A 19,451-nucleotide genomic window follows, 5' to 3' on the forward strand; every position below is an offset into this window, starting at 1 on the left:
GACAATAGAAATGATACAGACGAGCCAAAGGGAACCCTTAGTATACCACTCCATAGAAATTATTCATTCCAGACACCTCTGTACAGTCAATTTCCAAGTGAGAGAGGCAGGATACCGCTTCAGCAGTCTCGCACTTAGAACGCCATCATTCTAACCATCTTGAGAGAACTACCCGATGTGGACGCCGCGGAACCACCGCTAGTGGGCGTGGCAGGAGCGTTCTTTCCACCAGGAAGGTTGTTACCTGTGTACGCACTCGATGTGTCGTTGTTGTCCTGGTTGATCGGCTGCATAAGCTGCATGATGTCAATGTTGAATTTCATATTCATGTTGTGGATAACGAGAGGCGCTGCAATGAGGACAATGAAAAGGATCAGCACGGTAAAGTACAGAATGGCGAAGCGGATGACTCTCCTCTTGCGGAGCTTCGACTGTTTCAGGGAGTAGATTGGTGGGCGGATTTGCCGGCTGTCAACAAATTAGTAAGGGACGTTAATTGTGTATTGGAGTTCAGAGAATCTTACCTAGGACGCAGCCAGAAGAGGATGACAGAGTGGAACTTGTCCACGTACGGAACACAAAGAGCGGGGAGCATGACGAACAGCAGAAGATGGCCGAGGACGAAGTCGGCAGCAAAGTATCCGAGTTCGGTAATCTTGCAAAGGAATTCACGGCCAGGCTGAGAAATGGAGTGCCAACCCATGCTGTACCACTTTCCGGTCCACCAGGCAATGTTGGATTGATCATTCTTGAATTCTCTTGTGAGGGCAAGACAGATGATGAGCTTGTAGACGAAGCGCTGAATGGCAGCCATGGAGATCATTCCAAGCAGACATCTAGGGAATGAGAAGCCCTCGAGGAAGAACATCACCTCGAAAATGGCCAAGAGAACGATGACAGCGATACAGTGAGCAATAGCGGCAAGGACCGAACCGAACTTCTTACAGCACATGCTGAAGAGGGGGCCCATACAGCAAGCCATCATGAAGAGACCACCAGCGACACCCGCGTTAACGCCAATTGGTGCGAAAGCAACAATGGCAACACGGATGAGGGAGTTCGTAGGAGTGGCGTTCTTGACACCAGTTTGCGCGTTGATGTAGAGGTAGGGGATGAAAGTTGCAGCAACGAGCACCAAAGGTCCGACGATCTCACTGAAGAAGACGTTGGTGATACGGGCCCGAGGGACATCTCCCGACATCTTCTCAGAAGGAACACCGAGGAGCTTGCGCTTGTAACCAGTAATCCGAGTTCGGGACAGACGGCAGAAGGCGATCCATGAAGATGCGTGCGAGCGAGAGTTACCACGCGAAAGCCATCTGAGGTAGTCACGGTAGTCGATGAAGAAATCGTGCCAGGAAAACTGGTGTGGGTTAAACAGGAATGGCGAGATGCAGAGAGCCAGCAAGGAGACCCAGAACCAGATGAGGGCAGGCGTCCACACGGTCGTCGTGGCGAACAGCAGCATCAGCAATGAGCGAGCACCGAGGTAGATGGAAGGACTGGCGAAACGCGAGTACAGGACTCCAAAAGGAATACGGGCAGTGGCGAAACCACGACCAGTACCGATATAACGGGCACCACCGAACGCAAGATCCTGGTGCACAGCATTCGCGTAGATCTGGCACACAAACACCTCAAACATGAAGGAGAACGAGCCGAAGTGCTTAGCGAGACGCGTGGCCATGCGCCAAAGTCCTCTCTCCGTAAGTTCCTGGACAGCCAGAGGCACGAACGAAATGAAGAACACAATGAAGATAGAGACGATACAGCGGTTGACCCAGTTGGTGACGGGAGTAAGGTTGGCACATCCAGTGGGCATCAATGGATCAGTGATCGGAACATTGGGGTTGAAGCGACAGAGAATGGTCTCATGCCTCAAGGCTCCCAGGTTGATCAACACGATCATGAACATTTGCACCGACAACATGATGAACATGTTGTTGATGTGGAAACCAGGATGGGCATAGTAGAAGGACAAGAACCGATCGAGAGGCAGCTGGGTACCAAGGTAGTAGTACTCTCGAGAAAGCATCTGCTCACCCATACCAGTTCCGATCTTGGTTGTGAAGTTAAGAATGGAACCAAAACCCAAATCACGTCCCTTACCACACTGGTAGTACTCGCAGTGCTTGATACGACCTCCACGGAGCATAGCGTTCATACCGGCGTAGATATCCTCGTTCAGGTGAAGTCCCTTCTGAGCCTTGGAGACACCACCGCGAGTTGTCATGAAGATACCGTTCAGGAAATCGGGGTGACCATAGTGCAGCTTTCCACCGATCTGAGCAAGCGTACGTGCGAACAGGGTACCGAACGTTTGTTCCTTTCCGGCGGCAACATCACCCAGAATACCAATGTTTTCCGAGAAAATGTACTCACGAGCACCAAGAATAGCTACAGGGTCGAACTTGTTGGACGGGAGACCAGGGGTATAGGGGGACACGTTGTCTGTGGTCATCTCCTCAAACTCAGCCAGGACACTGCGGATCTTCAAGCACTCTTCAAGATAGTTGTCCTGGTTAGCATCGATAAGCTGGATGTATTCGCCACGGTAGAAGATGATCGAGTGGTTCTGGTTGTCAGACTTTCCGTCTCCGAGAATGGGGTTTCCGGACAGCTGGATTCTGAACTTGGGCTTTCTCATTCCGTTGTCAAGGAGCTCACAATGACCATCAATCAGGGCGGAGTACAGTCTCGGCTCATCGCCTTCATTCAGGGGTGCTTCCTCGTCCAGGTACGCGATTTGCAGATCAGGGTACGCACGAAGGAGGAACTCAGTGTTCTCCCGTTCCTCCTTGTTGAACTTCGCGTAACGCTGCATAGAAACACAGATCTTGAACTTGCGGCGAGCCATTCTCTCGAGTTCGCGCTCCAATTTATCAGAGTTTCCGCCGAACATCTGAACGACCTCCGGGTTCTCAACACGGTAGAGGAGCTTGATTGCACGGCTGTAGTTCATGAAACCAGAGATAGTACGGTACAGGGTCTGGGAGCGAAGTGACGCCCAGATACGCGTACGGAGAGTGTACTCAGGAGCGGCACTCTTGAAACCAATGCAGTAGAACGGCAGATCATCGATCTTGCTCTTGGCAGCATCCTTCTCGTTCTTTTCGTAATCGCCATTGAACTGTGAAGTCTCATCGGCCAGAATCTTGGTGTCTTTGACGAAGCAATCCCACTCGTGAGGGTGAAGCTGTTTCAAGTACTCAAGCAGCGTAACACGGGAGTAGGGCTCATCCTCACGAATAATTTCACGCAGAGACAGAAGGATCTTCTCACTGTAGTGGGGAATCAAAACAGTAAAGGTAGGCATGTTGTCCACAGGCACCGGCTCCGGAATAGGAGTCGAGAGCGACTGCGCGAAGAAAGAAATACGGCGCTCAGCCTCACTCTGCGCAGGGAAGAATTCTGTCTTGAACGAGTGGTCTTCCTGAGAAACGAAGAAAGTAGGCGCACGGAGAGTCCGCTTGCCCTCCTGCTCGGAAGGAACCTGGTGGTACAGAAGCTTCTGGACGTGGTCGATAGCCAAAAGATGCTCTCGGTACATAGAGATCACGATAGCGTTCCATACCTGTGAAATGAGAACCTTCGGCTTGTACTTGATCTCCATGTCAGTAGTGGCGAGGACCTTAGAGTATATACGCTTCGGGAGACGGGAGAAGATATTCCTCCACGGCGTCCAGATAGAAACACCGAGGTAGAATGACCGTGAGACGGAGAACACCGTATTCAAGATAATGTACCAGAGATAACTGTCCAGGAAGAAGAGCGTCAAGTCCATGAAGAACATGAGACCGAGCAGGATCTGGGGCTGGCATTTGCAGAGAACATTCGGAATGATCTTGTCTCCTGCACAACGACGGATTTTCATCGGCGAGAGGATACGGATAGGGTCCTTCAGCGACAGGGTCAGGAAGAAGTACGATTCGACCAACTTAGCCGCAAAAACGCAGACCCATAGACCGTATGACATCCACATGTCGTTACCGTGAAGACGGGGCCAGCTTGCCGTAAATGTCTGACTGGCCACATACTGGCGGCTCTTCTTCTTGTTCATGTAGCTGCCGAAGAGTCCGCCAAGAGGCATGACAGAGAAGAAGAAAAATGTAGCCAGGGCGATGAAGAACTGCACGATACCCAAAACGAGAGCAGGCTTGTCCTTGCCTTCCTTAGAGACACCAAACACGTAGACACTGGGTCCGAAGTTGATGCAAAACATGAGGATCAGGAACCAAAGACGCTTGCTGAGGTGCTGCGCGCCGGCCCATCTGCGGGGAACATAGAGCCATTCAGCAAAAGTCGCAAAGATTTGAATCAAACAACAGAGTGCACCACCAAGACCCACAGCAGACCACGAGTATGATCCCGGGGGCTTATTGTTAACCTGCTGCTGATAGTTCTTCGTGTAGATGGTAGGTGAGTTGTAAGCAGTGAAAAACCAGAAAGCACCAAGGTGGATAACCCAGATACGGTTGAAGTTGGTGATCATGTGGAACCAGGATCGGGTCTCCTTGTAGGTCTTGAAGAACACCTTCTTCCAGTTGACCTCCTTGAGCTTGTTCCAGCGCTCGGCAGGGGGTATATCGACCAAGCGCGTCTTGTCCTCCAGGACAATACGCTCGATACCCTCGGGATACCAGAAGAGCTGGTTGATGTCATCATAACCGATGATCTGGTTGTGGTCACGCTCACGTCGTACGTACTTGCCATCGAGGATCTCGTAACCCTGGTCTCTGCAGTACTGGTAGAGCGGAGTAACGACGTCGTTCAGATAGGTCAGTTCCTCAACCGGCTCGACGCGGTTCTGGCACTCGGGAGAGCTGTAGTAGTCGTCCGCGCACTTGAAGATGAAGCAGAGACATTCAGGCATGAATCGAACCTGGTTAGCCTCACCCCAGCAAAGCAGGTAGAGAGCGAGTTGTCGGGCACGGTCGTGCTGAGACATGCGGTTCATGCGCGTCTTCCACCTGTATTCAGCAGCCTCCAAGCTATTGTCGCCCTCCAGGGCTTCCAGGGTCTCCTGCTCGTTCTCCGGGTTCTGCTCGGCCTTCTTCGCGGCGGCCTTACGTGCCTTGCGAGTCTTGCGGTCTGCTTTACCCAGCTTCATGTTCGCAAAACCGACGGCATCATCGAGGTCTAGATGAGCTGCGAAGTACCAACGGCGGTAGTTTGCATTGTCTCCGCCAATGTAGTCGGCGTGCAGAGATAGGAGGGCTTGGTTGGGGGTCATACGAGAAGCACGGGAATCCAGAAGAGTCATCATATGGTCGTACATGTTTCGCATGCTATCACGCTGGAAACCGAACTTGTTCACGAGGTCGATAAAGATATCCTCGATCTCCTCCTTCGAAAGCGGGATCTGACCATCCGACGTCCAGGCCGGGTACGGCTCTCTCGAGCGTTGACCTGGTGGCAGGGCATTGTTATAATCCATACCGTACACCGGGGTAGATGCACCAGACGATCGGTTGCCACCGTAGGAGATCTGGGAAGACGGAGGCCGGTATCCGTAACCTCGACCGCCCATCTGGCTGTCGTTGTAGCTGTTGTACCGTTCATCGCCGCGGCCATAGTAGTCCATGTCTGCGGCGCGGGCCGTCTCCGATCTCATGGTAAAGTCGCTGAAGGTCTCTGAATCATCCTCAGAATCCTGACCACGGCGTCTGCCGCGACCTCCATAGCTTTGGTGGCCATTGTTACCCTGGTCGTAATACTGGTCGTTGTAGTACTCATCCTGGTAACCCTGCTGACCGCCGCCCTCATAATAGCCGTCCTGGTAACCGTGGTGACCCTCAGCGTTATGACCATCATAAGCACTGGTTCCATTTGTTAGTCAAATTCACGGGCGCAAATAGTCAGATAGACCATATTGTGGACTTACGATTGGTCATAGTACGCGTCACCGTGCTGAGAGTAGTCGTGCTGGTCGTAGTAGGCTTGACTATGCTCATCCTGATAGTAGGAATCGCCGTGGCCGCCCTGGGCATAGCCGCCTTCGTCGTAGTGGCCTTGTTGATAGCCCGACATGGCGAGGTAAGTTGCGGCTACCGTTCAATACGCAACACTGCCTAAGATCAATGAGAATTGACCTCTTGTCTGGTTGTCACGAGGGAATTGGGTCGTGAAGTGACTTGAGACCGGTTCCCGCGGTGGAGTGATCACTCACGTCAATATCTGCTCATTCAGTCGAGATCTGAGCGTGAAACCAAACTGTAGAGCTCGAGCGGATTGCGAAAAAAACAGGAACAGGGCTCGATCGATATTAAATTGCCATAGACCGGCGATGGTAGCGAATATAAAGAGAAAGGTGTATTCGTCCCTAAGCGAAAGTTTCCCTGGGACGCAACGGAGAGAACACGGGCTTGCAAGCTCTTCAAGAGCGGCAAGGGTTCTGTCTCGACAACTAACACCTCGTTCGACGATTGCGAAGAGTGGTGTACAACGCAGACACTGATGGCCGCGTTGAACTTCCGAGTTTTGTTGTGAAACGAGCGAAGGGGTGTGGAAAAACAAGCGGTTGCTGAGCCAAACTATCCAAGTACCGGGGCCGGTCGCTGAGTACTGGGCGTCCAGCCGTACGAAGGCGACCCACTCCTACAGTCCTGCTTTCCTCAAAACGAATGCGAGAAAAAGAAGGAAAGGAGTACGGTCAAACGGCGTCAGCAAGATGGTTTGGAAGCAAAAGAGTGTAGGAAATATCAAAAGAAAAAGAAAGAGAAGATGGAGGGACGATCGCCTTGTTGGAGATGGAAGAGAAAGGGATTCATTGCCGGTGGAGTAGGGAAATTGTTGGCATTGGCAGGTTTACGGGACTGTGGTTTATTTTGGGCGCAGTATCTACGAAAAAGCACACGTAGTGGCTGGACCGGTTCCAGAACGGTATCGTGACACGTACTAGTATTAGCGTTGGGTACCGCTCCTGTTACTGTATTATTTACTTATTTACACCGTCCCCCGATCACCTCCTCCCCCCTCTTATTCCAGACGCGCCTTTTGCCAGTACCATAGGTGTCTGGGCCCCTTACACCTCCCAACCTGTGTGGACGAAATACCGCCCCGGGAACAGACTGAGATCACACTCATCTGATGGTTGCGAAGCACGAACGGAGCAACAGCCTTCTGTCCTTGACAGTGCGTGCCATTGGTATGTCCCCCGTATGGTCCACGATCCGTACAACTTGTATCTATCAGATAATAATAACTAATACTATTCCGCGAGATGCGGCTTCCCAAGCCACCGCGACATGCGGTTGGTCCGAGTCTAAAGTGGAATAGGGGCAGCAACAAGTCTCACCAATAAGGGTCCCCCATATGCCTGAATTCCCTGGTCTGACGAGGCCACCACAGAACGACCCCTGAAACCGGGCCCACTGTCTGACAGCCAAGGATCGCAACAGGAAAATCAAGCGGGTCCCGTTTTCTCCTGTATGGGACAGTAATCTTACGCATCATTACCGGCCGGTATGAAGGGATCACATTGCTGTCGACCGCTCCGGTTGCACCGCCCCAGCAATGTGGAATGGACTTTGAGGTTGAGAGCGATGGAACAAGCATCACTCCATCTCTTAGCCGCCTGTAAGCCCCGCAGAGGTTGGCTGCTAGTTATGATTATTGTACCAGTAGTTAGCTTACTCGAGTCTTTCTCAATGATCGCTACTAGTACTCTTATGTAGGTCGCCTCCAGATGTGCGCGCACTAGTTCACTATCCTGCTTTATCTCCCACCTCTTCAAGTATCCCTGGCCAACCGTACCAATCATGCGGTGCATTTGCAGCTGCATCCTCTAGAGTAGCTGCAGCGTAGATAGATAACGCAACAGGCGCATATACTGAGGGGAAATAATAGACCACAGCAGCCAGAAGATGCTTATTATCACAGCCCATATCAGGCTATCAGCAATGGTATCGTCCACGGTCACCGGTGGATGCCACTCACCTCCCAACTAGACGATTTTTCCACCTCGAGCAGTGGATGTACCCACCCATTCTACTGAAGTCTGATAGATAATCTGCGAGTGGGCTAGTTAACTATCCTCTCCATCGAGATTTGTCGCTATCTTGGTACATACATCTACCTTTCAGCAGCAATGCGGATGACAGTTTCCAATGTCGCCAATAATTGTGAGCATGCCTCTTCTAATGACAGAACCGGTTTGCAGTCTGCTTGCTGCTTCCGTGCACAACCGAAGCATACTGTAGTAATAAATATTTAATCACAGATCACCACCACGACAACCAATACTTTTTGTCCTCGTTTGGCAGCCAATTATTAGAAGTTGCTGCGTCGGCTTCAATCGTTAGAATACAACGCCGAGGCCTAGACTATACTAAGGATTGTAGTTCGGTACAGCGGTATTATTATTACTGACCTGGTCGTCCTGGAATTATTACAGTGGTGGCTTTCGCATCCACGATCCGGCCGCTATTCCGGACGACGGTCTCAGACATGAACCACGCCAATCCTCCCCTATCTGGCCAGCTGTGACAAGGGTCCACCGATGGCCTCAACTTTCATTTCTTTTCCTGTCAGAGAAGACCCCGTCTGATGGTTTGAGGGAGAAGCATTGAAAAAGAGTTGCCACGGCCTCAGACGTGCCCCACGAGCATGTCCCTGCGAAACCCCCGAGTACGGAGTAAGGGAGGATGGGAACGCTCTCTGAAGGGCCCAGGTCCCTGAACATTGTTATGGTAATTCGGGTGACAGCCACCCCGGGACATCGTGACCCGCGACGTGGATGTTGTCGATTCACCTTATCGTCGAACAAGCTCTCTAGAGGAGACTAACTAATGTCTCTCTAACTGACAATGCAGACAGAGATGGCTGGGCAAATAATGCTCTAGAGTATTCTTCTAGAGTCTAGAGACTTAGAGAGTACACTTCTGTTTTTCGTTTCCTCCCGACTTGAACAAACTGGGAACCAGTGCCGTATCCTGGATTTGCCTCCCGGCCGGATGACCCCTCGTTTAGTGGCTCAGGGAGTCAGGGTAGGCCGGAACGACCAACTGCCAGTGGTGTTCTAATGATAGCAGCTGCCCGCCTGCCAGCATCTCAATAATGGTTTCCCCGCGAACGGTTATTATGTATTATTGACCAAACTTTAGTCTCAGCCGTGCATTGACGACCTGCTGCAGTCAAGGTCTGAATCATCGTTCTCAGTCTGATCGTTCTCGTACTCTAAAGTATGTTAGGTTAGACGTGTGGTTAGACGATGCTGGATCCGACAATCATCAATGCCTTTCTGTCCCACGGGTTGCATGTGCAGGACAAGTCGCCCCGTGGCTGAAACCATTCATCAGAATCATATTATTTTCACATCCGCTGTGGCCCTGGTAATCTATCAGAACTCAATCGCGGCGTCAGAACCATTCAGAGCGGCGTCCTTACCAGCAACACAGTGGCGACTCGCGACGCCTTCGGTCGCTGGCCGTCCCGCGACCCGCTGGCTTCGAGCCAATGAACGTACATTGAAAAGGGGCACATCCAGATTCAGGACCTGAAGCCATCCTTTCCTAGCAGGGGCAGCCATTCCCAGCTGTCCTGTCGAGTCGTTAAGACACAATAATCAATAGTACTAATAATAATCATAATGTAAAATAAGAATAGTAACTACTATACCATACGATCGATAACTTACAGACCGTACTAGTCAATTTAACGATGGCTTGAACGTCTCAGGGCTTCATCCTGGAACGTCCAGAATATTCTGGCGCTGAAGATCTGGTTATCAAGGCGCCAGCCTCCTGGTAACTCGGACGTATCGTATCGCCGGGCCGAAGAGGTTAAATCCACAGGGGCCGAAATAATAATGTCTTCGCTGGCTTTGGAAATCTAGAGTAGACTATGGAATGCGTATCTAGGATGTATGGATCTCTGGGCTCTTACCAGGGCAAGAAGGTGATCAAACTTAACAAGCCATGAGGACGTCTTGTTAGACGCAAAGCTTAGCCGTCTCGTTTAGCATGACAAGCTTGGGAGATCCTCACATTAGGAACAAGTTACAACGGTCTTGAGCAGACTAGCAGTCCTCCCAGCCCTACGAGGACAAATGTTCACAGAAAACTCTGGGGTGTCAATAATAACGATTCTCGCCTTCCGCATCCATACGCGGCTCCTCGCATCCATTGATCTCTCTGTTCGTGGAGACATGCAATAGAGCATGGAGTGCTTTCACTGGAATCTCGAGGTTGGTCTAGTGATCGACTGTTTCCACACTGGGTTCCCGCGTTGCTAGAAGCTTTGAGAAAGTATCTACTATCTATCTAGATACTCGAATATTCCGCCCGACCATATGGTACGGAGTAATAGCGAGTGATGGGTCCTTGCCAAGCGAGCTTCGTCCTTGCTTGTCGCAAGCGTAGGTAAAAGTAGGTACGTACTGGTACTCTAAATCTGATCAGCAACTGGATGGAAGAGTGGGCTAATTGGAAATTTGCTAATAATAGTCATTCATGTATATTGGGATTCGACGGTCCAGATCCGGGATCTTTATATACTCATAGTCTCATACAGAGAAGCCAGCAGAAGCCAGCTCAGATCTGACGACTCGACAACGCAGCCAACGATTCTCACTACACCATCGCCAACGTGCTGCTGATCAGTTGCGGTACCGTGGAGAACAAGTTGCGTGCTGGACTCGGAGCTGTGGCACGACCAACTGTGCGGCCCTCTCTCTCTCCTGAAATCAAACGGATGAACCCCGGATAAACTGCTTGGGTTACCCCATATGGAAGGCCTTGTGGCCTGAGGCATTCGATTTCCCATTGACAGCCTCTGGTCTGCGCGCAACCACCGCGTCGTGATGTCAAGAGACGGCCGCTGAAGTGATGATAAGCAACGCAGGCCGCAACCATTGCGTGTCGCGAGAAGATCCAAATCGAGCATGCCTGGGAGACATCGGGGCAGTGCGCCGATCAAGCGGGAGAGCAGAGCAGAGAGGGCCAGAGAGAAGACCAAACAACAACCCAAGAGAGAAACGACAGTCCAGGAACGTCGCAGGGAGGCTCCGCGACAGACCCGCGTTCCCCTGGGATGAACGCCCAAGGAGGAAAGGAATTGCCCTCTCGGCGGCGATCTGGGGACTCACATTGGCGAGGAACTCTGGGGGCAGCTCCGCCCGCCAAGCCATGGGCCGTGATCTTCTGGATAATCTTGGAGTCTTGGACCCTGAACATTCAATAAGATGTTCTGATGAAGCGATCTGACCGACCAGCCAAGAGGCTGTAGGGTCTTGGGAGTTGAAAGAGACACTCCTATCCCCCCAATCCCTCTGGGAGACTGAGACAAGAACCATCGCTTGCTTCCAGTCTCCTCTTTTTCTCTCTCGCTCTTGGCCCTGCCTCGCCTTTCTTCACATTCCCTTGCCACGTTCTTTTTCTCGACATTCTTTCAGCAGATCCATCGTATATTCAATCCCTACGTCCTTCCTTGGTCTGTCGACCGGTCACTCTCTCTTCATTCGCATCTTCTGCATCGCATTCGCTCATTCCCCCGTTCTCAGACGCCAAAGTGGTGAGACTAGGAATCTTCCAGCTACTGTCTGCACATTCGTTTTCTCTTGCTTCATTAGATATCAGCAGTAGTCCATCATGAAGCTCTCTACCGTCCTCGCGGGCGCGTCGCTCTTCGCCAGCGCCGCCCTCGCAGACGTGGACCCTATCATCATCAAGGTACGTGAGCAGATAGGCCTCCTGATCAGACCGGTTCCACCGAACGCTAACGAAATCACTGTAGGGCTCCAAATTCTTCTACAGTAGCAACGACACCCAGTTCTACATTCGTGGTGTTGCCTACCAGCAGGAGTACACTGGTGGCGGAGCCGATGGCAGCGGCTCCAGTTCGAACAACTACAAGGATCCGCTGGCCGACGCTGCGAGTTGCAAGCGTGATGTTCCCATCTTGCAGCAACTCAACACCAACACTATCCGTGTGTATGCGGTCAACCCCCAGGCCGACCACACGGAGTGCATGCAGCTGCTGAGCGATGCTGGCATCTATGTCATTGCCGATCTGTCTTCGCCAGGCGAGTCCATCAACCGGGCTTCTCCCACCTGGAACGATGATCTGTACAACCGTTACACCAGCGTGGTCGACGACCTGTCTCAATACAAAAATGTCATCGGATTCTTTGCCGGTAACGAGGTCTCGAACAACAAGTCCAACACCGACGCCAGTGCTTTCGTCAAGGCGGCCGTGCGTGACATGAAGGCATACATCAAGCAGAAGAACTACCGTCCCATGGGAGTCGGCTATGCGACTAACGACGACTCGTCCATCCGTGAGGACATGGCTGACTACTTCGCCTGCGGCACCGAGGACGACAGCATCGACTTCTGGGGCTACAACATCTACTCCTGGTGCGGTGACTCCAGCATCCAGAAGTCTGGCTACGACGTCCGAACCAAGGAATTCTCCACGTTTGCTGTCCCCGTCTTCTTCGCCGAGTACGGCTGTAACGCGGTCCAGCCTCGCAAGTTCACCGAGGTCGACGCCCTGTTCGGTCCTGAGATGAACGATGTCTGGTCCGGTGGTATTGTCTACATGTACTTCCAGGAAGCCAACGACTACGGTCTCGTTAGTATCTCCGGCAACTCCGTCAGCAAGCTCCCTGACTTCACCTCCTACTCGAGCCACATCGCCAAGGCCACCCCGACCGGTGTGAAGAAGTCCGAGTACAAGCCCACCAACACCGCCCTCCAGTCTTGCCCGGCTGTCAACGGCAATTGGCAGGCCAAGGCGACTCCTCTGCCCCCTTCTCCTAACCCCGAGCTCTGCCAGTGCATGACTGCTTCCCTGACCTGCGTTGCCAAGGACACCATTAGCGACAAGGATCTTGGCAAGACCTTCGGTGTTGTCTGCGGATACGAGGGCGTCTGCGATGGAATCGCCGCCAATGCCACGACCGGTGACTATGGCGCGTACAGCATGTGCGAGGCCAAGGAGCAGCTCTCCTTCGTCATGGACCGCTACTACCAGGAGCAGAAGGCCAAGGGCAACGGTGCTTCCGCTTGCGACTTTGGCGGTGCTGCCTCTACCAAGTCGCCCGAGCAGCCCACCGGCTCGTGCGAGAACCTGATCAAGCAGGCCGGCTCTGCTGGCACTGGCACCGTGACCTCCGCCCCGACTGCCTCTGGCAAGACTTCAAGCGACGGCAGCGCTGTCTCCTCTTCCTCCGCCGGTGCTGCTCCCCACATGGCCGGCCCCGCCAGCCTGGGCTTTGGCGCCTTCCAGCTTGGCGCCTACATCGCCACCGCCATGGTCGCCGGGGCTGGTATGATCCTCCTGTAAAATCTTTGACCGGAAAGGCATCGCACGGTGTTTGCTTTTTTTGAATCATAATTCCCCTGATCTCGTGTACATGTCTTAATTATAACCTTTCCGGTGCCCAACTCTTTCTTCTACCCCGTTCAAGTTAGCAGTATCTTGGCTACGACGACCCAGCGCGCATTGTTTACTCTTTTTCCCCTACCGATGTGACAACTGAAAAAGTTTGGGGACCAGAACCGGATACTGGTAGCGATTTGAAGCGAAATTTTGATATAATCAAGAATAGACGCGCCTGTTTCTTTTTTGTTTGTAGTATCGTGTTAGTAGAGCGGGTGATCCACGCGTAATTTGGCTTTTAACATTCTTACTACGGTAGCTCGCGTTGACTTGGCATCCTACGTAGGGTAGCTACTCTCGTCTTGAAGAACAGTGTATCATTGAGAATTTATGCATGGCTTCGATATCATACCTTTAGCGTCCATTAGATTGGTTTTCGTGGCTTTTTTTTAATTCGGACCGTGATCAAGCCGGAGGTGTTGCAGCATTACGCGACACAAGACAGAAATATATAATATAATTACTTCCCGTCACACGTTGGGTGACCACTCATATATATATATATATATATATACCTGTAAATGCCGTGGAATCGACCAACACCCAATCTTGTTATACTACACGGCGAGAAATAATAAGCATTCCCCCCGAGACAGGCAGCGACAGCTCTAGGGAATTACCTTGGAGTAAGCTAAGAGGTTCTTGTCCTCGGTTTTTACCCCCTAGGACTTGCCCACCCACACCAAACGCGGGGAAAGAAAAGAAGCGGACTTAGTTGTCATACTTAGCGTTTTTTCCATAACGTACGACTCTTCGGAGAGAAGCTATAGAGTAATTATAGAATCGACTACTTAGCTATAAGATGAAGAAATAATCTAAGCATAATAAATACCATAGTCTTTGAACTTAATGGATAAACTAGTTAGTAGTAGCTCTACATAGTTATAAGTTAACACAAATTACTTAGAGGAGTAGAGTACACTATACCACTCTACTGCTAGTATCATTGTTCACTACAGTTTAAACCATAAGGATGATAATAATTAGCTCAGTAGCCTAAACGACTACAAACCTTAACCCTCTAGGGCTGAAACAAGTCCTCGTCATTTTTATCATAAATAATAATATTATACAGCAAGAATTACCTTACCTTTCCTGTATGAGTCGTAAAGTAAGTAAGTAAGTAATTAAAAACACTCCGCAACGTAGACCACAGGGTTGGGGGTTTACTGGTATTTGCCGATTTGCCTCTGTTGCCACAGTCTAAGTTATTTATCTATCTAGTAGTCTAGCTAGTTTTTATTACCATAGGGTAACTAAATGGATTTGGTAAGAAGATCGCTTTCTCGTCTGGGTGCGTAAGGATAACCTATCTATGGTGAGTAGATCATCGATGATCGGCTATGAAAGCTTGAACGTGTGTAATATGTATCTACGTAGTGGGATTGCGGTTCGAGCTGATTTGCCTTTGTAGTTAGGTACTATTACTATAGACTCGGTTAAATTGGTTCTAGATATAGTTATCATTGTGAATATCGACGGGGGTTAGCAGTTTATCTATTAGATAGACAGAAAGTCAGATAGTTGCAATTAGGCTGGTCTAAACCGCTGGGGAAGATTATACAGCAGTGTAACTATCTGCGTATTTATCCATTAGTTTCTTCCTAACGTGATTAATCAGAAAACTCCAACAGTCTTTCCTTTTCCGCTTAATTAATTACTATACTCTACGGAGTAGTTACGAAAAACCTGAATCTCACTCCTGCAGGGAAGAGGAGAAAGTGGAGGGATTGGAGTAGGGAACTGACAGCCGAGGACAAATAATATGTGCGGATTTATAAATAACACCGAATCTCTAGTAGTGTACGAGACTACGAGTACTCTGTAGAAAATTCCGTCGAGTAATATATCGAATATTCGAAGTCGTAGGTCCATTCTAAGTTAACTGCAGGGCCTAAGATCGTCAGTGTCAGTGAGTTAATAATACTCTGAGAAGTTCGAACAGTAATTCTCCGACGGGCTAGTGAGGTCAAAAAGCGTTGCACTCCAACCCTTTTCCGTGTATCTATGGCTTTTCTGACCAGCTTTATAGTACAGGGCAAGGGTTTCTCTTTTCTGCTTTTCATTTTGCACTCCCAAGTCTCACTCCTTTAATGCAGGTACAGGTAAAATACACTTCCTCTCCCCCGCCCAATTCATCTAACGTGCATATGGTACATGACTGTATTATATTCATATATGATAGGTATGATACACATTACTACACGTAATATTTCCCGCGTTGGCTATATTAATAATTCCAAAAGATTGGGTTGTCTGCGTATTATTTCCAGGCGAGGAAAGTATGGTACATGTAATAGACTAGGTAATAATAATAATACTGAATATTAATTAACTGTGCCGAGACTGACGGCAGGAGTTTATTGGTTGGACGGGACGCGCGGTCGGAAATGAACAAGTTGGGTAGGCCGTTACGGTCGTGGATTGTGGTGGTTGGTAAGGTTACTCTTCCCCTACGAGTACAATCGAATCTACTAGATCCTCTGTGAATTCCGAACTTTGGGACGAGACTGTAAACACCAAGCTGAACAGCATACTTCACTATCCTACTATTCGTGATTCAATATGGATCCTGCTACTACTACTGCTGCTGCTGTTCCTAATCGATTTTAGATCCCTCTTGAATATCCCGCCAGGATTCAAACTCGAATGAACACGCCCCTCATCTGACCCGCGATCAACGCCGCGATATTCAATTTATGCGAAGACCAGGCTATACTTATGAGCACATCTCCCGTGAGCTGGGTGTCACTATGCGTCAAGTCCAGTACAATATACATACATACCAGCTAGAACATCCTACTCCGCAGAAAGCTCCTGGACGTTCTCTTACATTATCAAATATCTGTACAGATAAGAATGAAGTTTTTACCACTAGCTCTAGAAAGGGGCGTCGCATGACAGTATAAACAGCTAATTAGAATAGTTTCCATTTAGATAGCCAAGAAGATGTCCTCGCTCGAGCATTAAAACAGAGTGAATATCCCCGTTACTTCGCATGTTGCAAATTACTCATTTTTGAGAAGAATCGTCAGTTTTGCTTAGCGAATATCTGAACTGGTCTCTTGAGCAGTGGTATAATATCTTGTGGACTGGTGAGATATAGGTTGCTTCTGGAGGGTAATAGAATCTTGGTGACTAGATGTCTTCGTGAGGTTCTAGATTACTTGTATCGTGGAGTATTATCCAACGTACAAGAATTGGATGTTCTTAGTTCCTTTCATGGAAATACCTTGCCTCTTGGGGAGAAGGACTGGACCGGCGTAAGAGGGAGTCCTATTGCCAAAGAATAGTTAGTACCTCTAATTAAGGACTATTCAAAATCAAATCCCCATCTGATTGTAATCCAGAACAGTGCTCCAGGTATGACTGGGAAGGAGCTAGCACGCTGTGGGATTCAACCTATTTGCTAGCCACCTTATTCGCCAGATCTGAGTCCTATCGAAACAGTACGAGATGAGATGAAGGATTGGCTAGATGAACACTACTGTCCTATGCTAGGCTCCAACAGGCAGTTCAGCAGACATGAGATAGCATAGGATTCGAACGGCTTCATAGATTCTTTTTAGCGGAGATGCATGATCGCTGCTGGGCAGTTATTGAGGCGGAAGGGAGATACACCTGCTATTCGATGTATTTAAATCTAGATCATGATAAATCACTATAAAATCAGCGATAGGCAAGCTAGAGTAGTAGAACTACAGTAGAGGTTGGGATCCTCTCCACTAACTAAACTAGGCGTACTAAATTGGGCTTTACGGCCCTGGAAAACCGACTGTGACTACTCAGCATTGGACCCCTTCGCTACGGTTGACAAATTAAGCTCCTATCACGGCGATGCCATGTATTCGTTTGTTCATTCTATGCGCCAGATAGTCTCATAACATGCAGCGAGTGGTTATGTTGAATCTGGAAGCGATTGAATTGAATCACTGATTCGTGCTCTCTATGGACCCACGAAAAAACACCTAGCTAATAATTGCGCCGCAAAACCCATGTATCCCTATGAACCGTTGATTCTCCGGCGGAAACCGAAAAGAAAAAAAAGAACCACACTGGAGCCTATGCCGTGGCTGAAACGGGCAGTGGAAGGCCTAGGATGTTCCAGCAGACTGAAACGTCTGTTAGTACTGTACAATGCGGGAGACAAGAGATATGTGCCATATGAGATAACTAGCATGGATGGCTGGAACTTACTTGATAGGCCCAGGTCTGTTCCAAACGAGGTCTTATATGCCTCTGCTCCACCCGACACACCCATGTCAGGGTGGTATGTCACAGCAGTGCTGCCCAGAGCGAGCGCCATCATAGGCGGCACTTCCGGATAATCGTAGAGATCGAACTTTTCTCCCTCCTTTCGCTGCTTCGAGGCGGCTGCCATGAGCTGCAGAATGTTTACAGCGGCGCACTGGCCCATCGAGAGGGCGCGTCCGACTCGCTTGATCCCGGACCAAGCAGTGATATCACCGACGGCGAAGTGGTCGGTGTTATTAGGGATAGTCGGAGAAAATTGCAGACTAGATAGAAACCAACAATGTCAGTCAATGTCTGCGTCTGCGTGATGAAATAGGGATATGTTCGATATGTCTTGCGGAAACTTACGTGGGCAATACGTTGACATATCCATCCTCTGTCACTGCTTCTCGAGGAAGGAATTCTGTTCTCGGGAGATGACGGCTTGTTGCCCAGACTGTGTGTCCAGCCACTAGATCCTCTCCGTTCGATAGCTTAAGGGTTGTCCTTTGAGGGTTACCTTCACTCGCAGGCTCAGATGTCTCGCCGGTCACTCTAGTTTCGAGAAGCACCTCTACGCCATCTTGGCGCAGAGTCTTCAGGGTGTTCTCCTTGAATTCTTCCGGGAGAGGCTCGTTAGAAAGAAGAGTTCCTCGAGAGTGGATGAGTACTACGCGCTGCTCTGGGTGGTGATGCTTGATCTCCGCTGCAAACTCCGTTCCCACGGCTCCTATTCATCGAACAAAGAATAATTAGCCCTGCAGTCCCCATGATATTTAGAGATGTGCATGCGACATACCGCCTCCAACAACGACAATTGGCTTGTCCAGGGAGCCCTTCAGCGCGTTGATATGCTTCATCGCATCATCCAGGTATTCCTGTCTGTTCTGGGATTTAGGCAGGACGGGCCAGTCGCGATGAAGCCCGGTGGCTGCGATGAGATAGTCATACTGAATCACGCGATCGGTTTCGTCTTCCGGTGTCTTGGTACTCCGCCACCATGCCGTCTTCTTCAGAGGGTCGATCTCGACTATTCTTCCTTGCAGAATATCCACATTCGGTCTCTTCAAGGCGGGGATGTCGCGGTAGCTGATCCAGGCATGGTCGGTCACGCTGTCATACACATGCACCAACGGTGTACCCATTGTGTGGACTGCGTATCATCGAATTGATTAGCCGCTGCAGCACCTGTGATTTATGCATGCTTATGATCGTGATCCTTACAGACTCCATCTCTTTCGTCGAGGATGGTAATGTGTGGTATAACATCAGGCACGCGCGCCTCTGCAAGCTTTAGGACAGAAGGAAAATGGGGCTTTCCATCGCAGACATTCAGCAGATTGAGAGCCGCGTACAGCCCGCTGTAGGCGGCACCGACAATAAGGATCCGTGGCGGAGAGGACTGAGACATGTCGATCAGGAGGGCGAGGGGTAAGTCGCGAGAACGGGAGGACGATATCAAGACCGAGGAAAGCAAGCAAGCAAGCAAGCACAGTAGTTGTTGGTGCAAAGATGAGATCTGAAATTATTTTCACGTCCAGTCTTCCAGAAGTCGTCACTGAACCAGCCCGCTCAAGATCTGCAAAAAAGACTGCTGGGTGAAAGCCCTTATATTATTCCGGCACGAGAACGCCATGGTGGGATTTTTGTAAGAGCTGGGCGACTCCACCACCCCTCAATATAATACTGGTAACTACCTAGGTAACTACGTACTACAGTAGGTCCTAAACCGCCCGCAAGATCCGACGGTCGTCCACCTTTCACCGGAACCTGTGCTGTGTGGGCTCGGTCTACCTTGGCAAGTTGGTGGGCAGTCCGTCCAGTTCATGCCCCAT

At 50.1% G+C, this 19,451-nt stretch overlaps 4 protein-coding genes across 4 annotated transcripts; 2 read left to right on the forward strand and 2 right to left on the reverse strand.

The window, feature by feature from the left end:
• Positions 1 to 134: 134 nt before the first annotated feature.
• C8Q69DRAFT_509860 (1,3-beta-glucan synthase catalytic subunit FksP) lies at positions 135 to 6,030 on the reverse strand (the record flags this gene model as incomplete). Its single annotated transcript, XM_028633140.1, has 3 exons — positions 135 to 468; positions 525 to 5,819; positions 5,885 to 6,030. 3 exons carry the CDS (start codon positions 6,028 to 6,030, stop codon positions 135 to 137), a joined length of 5,775 nt encoding a protein of 1,924 aa, XP_028482385.1.
• A 5,558-nt stretch (positions 6,031 to 11,588) lies between these two features.
• C8Q69DRAFT_407150 (putative 1,3-beta-glucanosyltransferase) lies at positions 11,589 to 13,287 on the forward strand (the record flags this gene model as incomplete). Its single annotated transcript, XM_028628145.1, has 2 exons — positions 11,589 to 11,669; positions 11,734 to 13,287. 2 exons carry the CDS (start codon positions 11,589 to 11,591, stop codon positions 13,285 to 13,287), a joined length of 1,635 nt encoding a protein of 544 aa, XP_028482386.1.
• Positions 13,288 to 15,849: 2,562 nt separating this feature from the next.
• On the forward strand, positions 15,850 to 16,657 carry C8Q69DRAFT_478311 (hypothetical protein). Its single transcript, XM_028631375.1, has 2 exons — positions 15,850 to 16,359; positions 16,410 to 16,657. Exon 1 carries the CDS (start codon positions 16,083 to 16,085, stop codon positions 16,290 to 16,292), a length of 210 nt encoding a protein of 69 aa, XP_028482387.1. The 5' UTR covers positions 15,850 to 16,082; the 3' UTR covers positions 16,293 to 16,359; positions 16,410 to 16,657.
• A 463-nt stretch (positions 16,658 to 17,120) lies between these two features.
• On the reverse strand, positions 17,121 to 19,319 carry C8Q69DRAFT_89799 (hypothetical protein). The gene is made up of 5 exons (XM_028634146.1): positions 18,841 to 19,319; positions 18,416 to 18,769; positions 17,986 to 18,346; positions 17,581 to 17,900; positions 17,121 to 17,495 (listed from the first exon to the last, which is right to left on the reverse strand). The coding sequence occupies exons 1-5, from the start codon at positions 19,025 to 19,027 to the stop codon at positions 17,446 to 17,448; spliced, it is 1,272 nt and encodes a 423-aa protein (XP_028482388.1). The 5' UTR covers positions 19,028 to 19,319; the 3' UTR covers positions 17,121 to 17,445.
• Positions 19,320 to 19,451: the final 132 nt, after the last annotated feature.

The sequence above is a fragment of the Paecilomyces variotii genome, assembly GCF_004022145.1.
Source record: "Paecilomyces variotii strain CBS 101075 chromosome Unknown C8Q69scaffold_12, whole genome shotgun sequence".
Classification (NCBI taxonomy): Eukaryota; Fungi; Ascomycota; class Eurotiomycetes; order Eurotiales; family Thermoascaceae; genus Paecilomyces; species Paecilomyces variotii.

What these genes read in the sequence shown, in the direction of transcription:
- C8Q69DRAFT_478311 (XM_028631375.1), top strand. Translation starts at nt 16,083, where the DNA reads ATGCGAAGACCAGGCTATACTTATGAGCACATCTCCCGTGAGCTGGGT.
- C8Q69DRAFT_89799 (XM_028634146.1), bottom strand. Translation starts at nt 19,027, where the DNA reads ATGTCTCAGTCCTCTCCGCCACGGATCCTTATTGTCGGTGCCGCCTAC. An exon ending in TATGTCAACGTATTGCCCAC is followed by an intron (nt 17,901 to 17,985) that starts GTAAGTTTCCGC and finishes GTTTCTATCTAG; the next exon opens with TCTGCAATTTTCTCCGACTA. An exon ending in AACAGACCTGGGCCTATCAA is followed by an intron (nt 17,496 to 17,580) that starts GTAAGTTCCAGC and finishes CAGACGTTTCAG; the next exon opens with TCTGCTGGAACATCCTAGGC.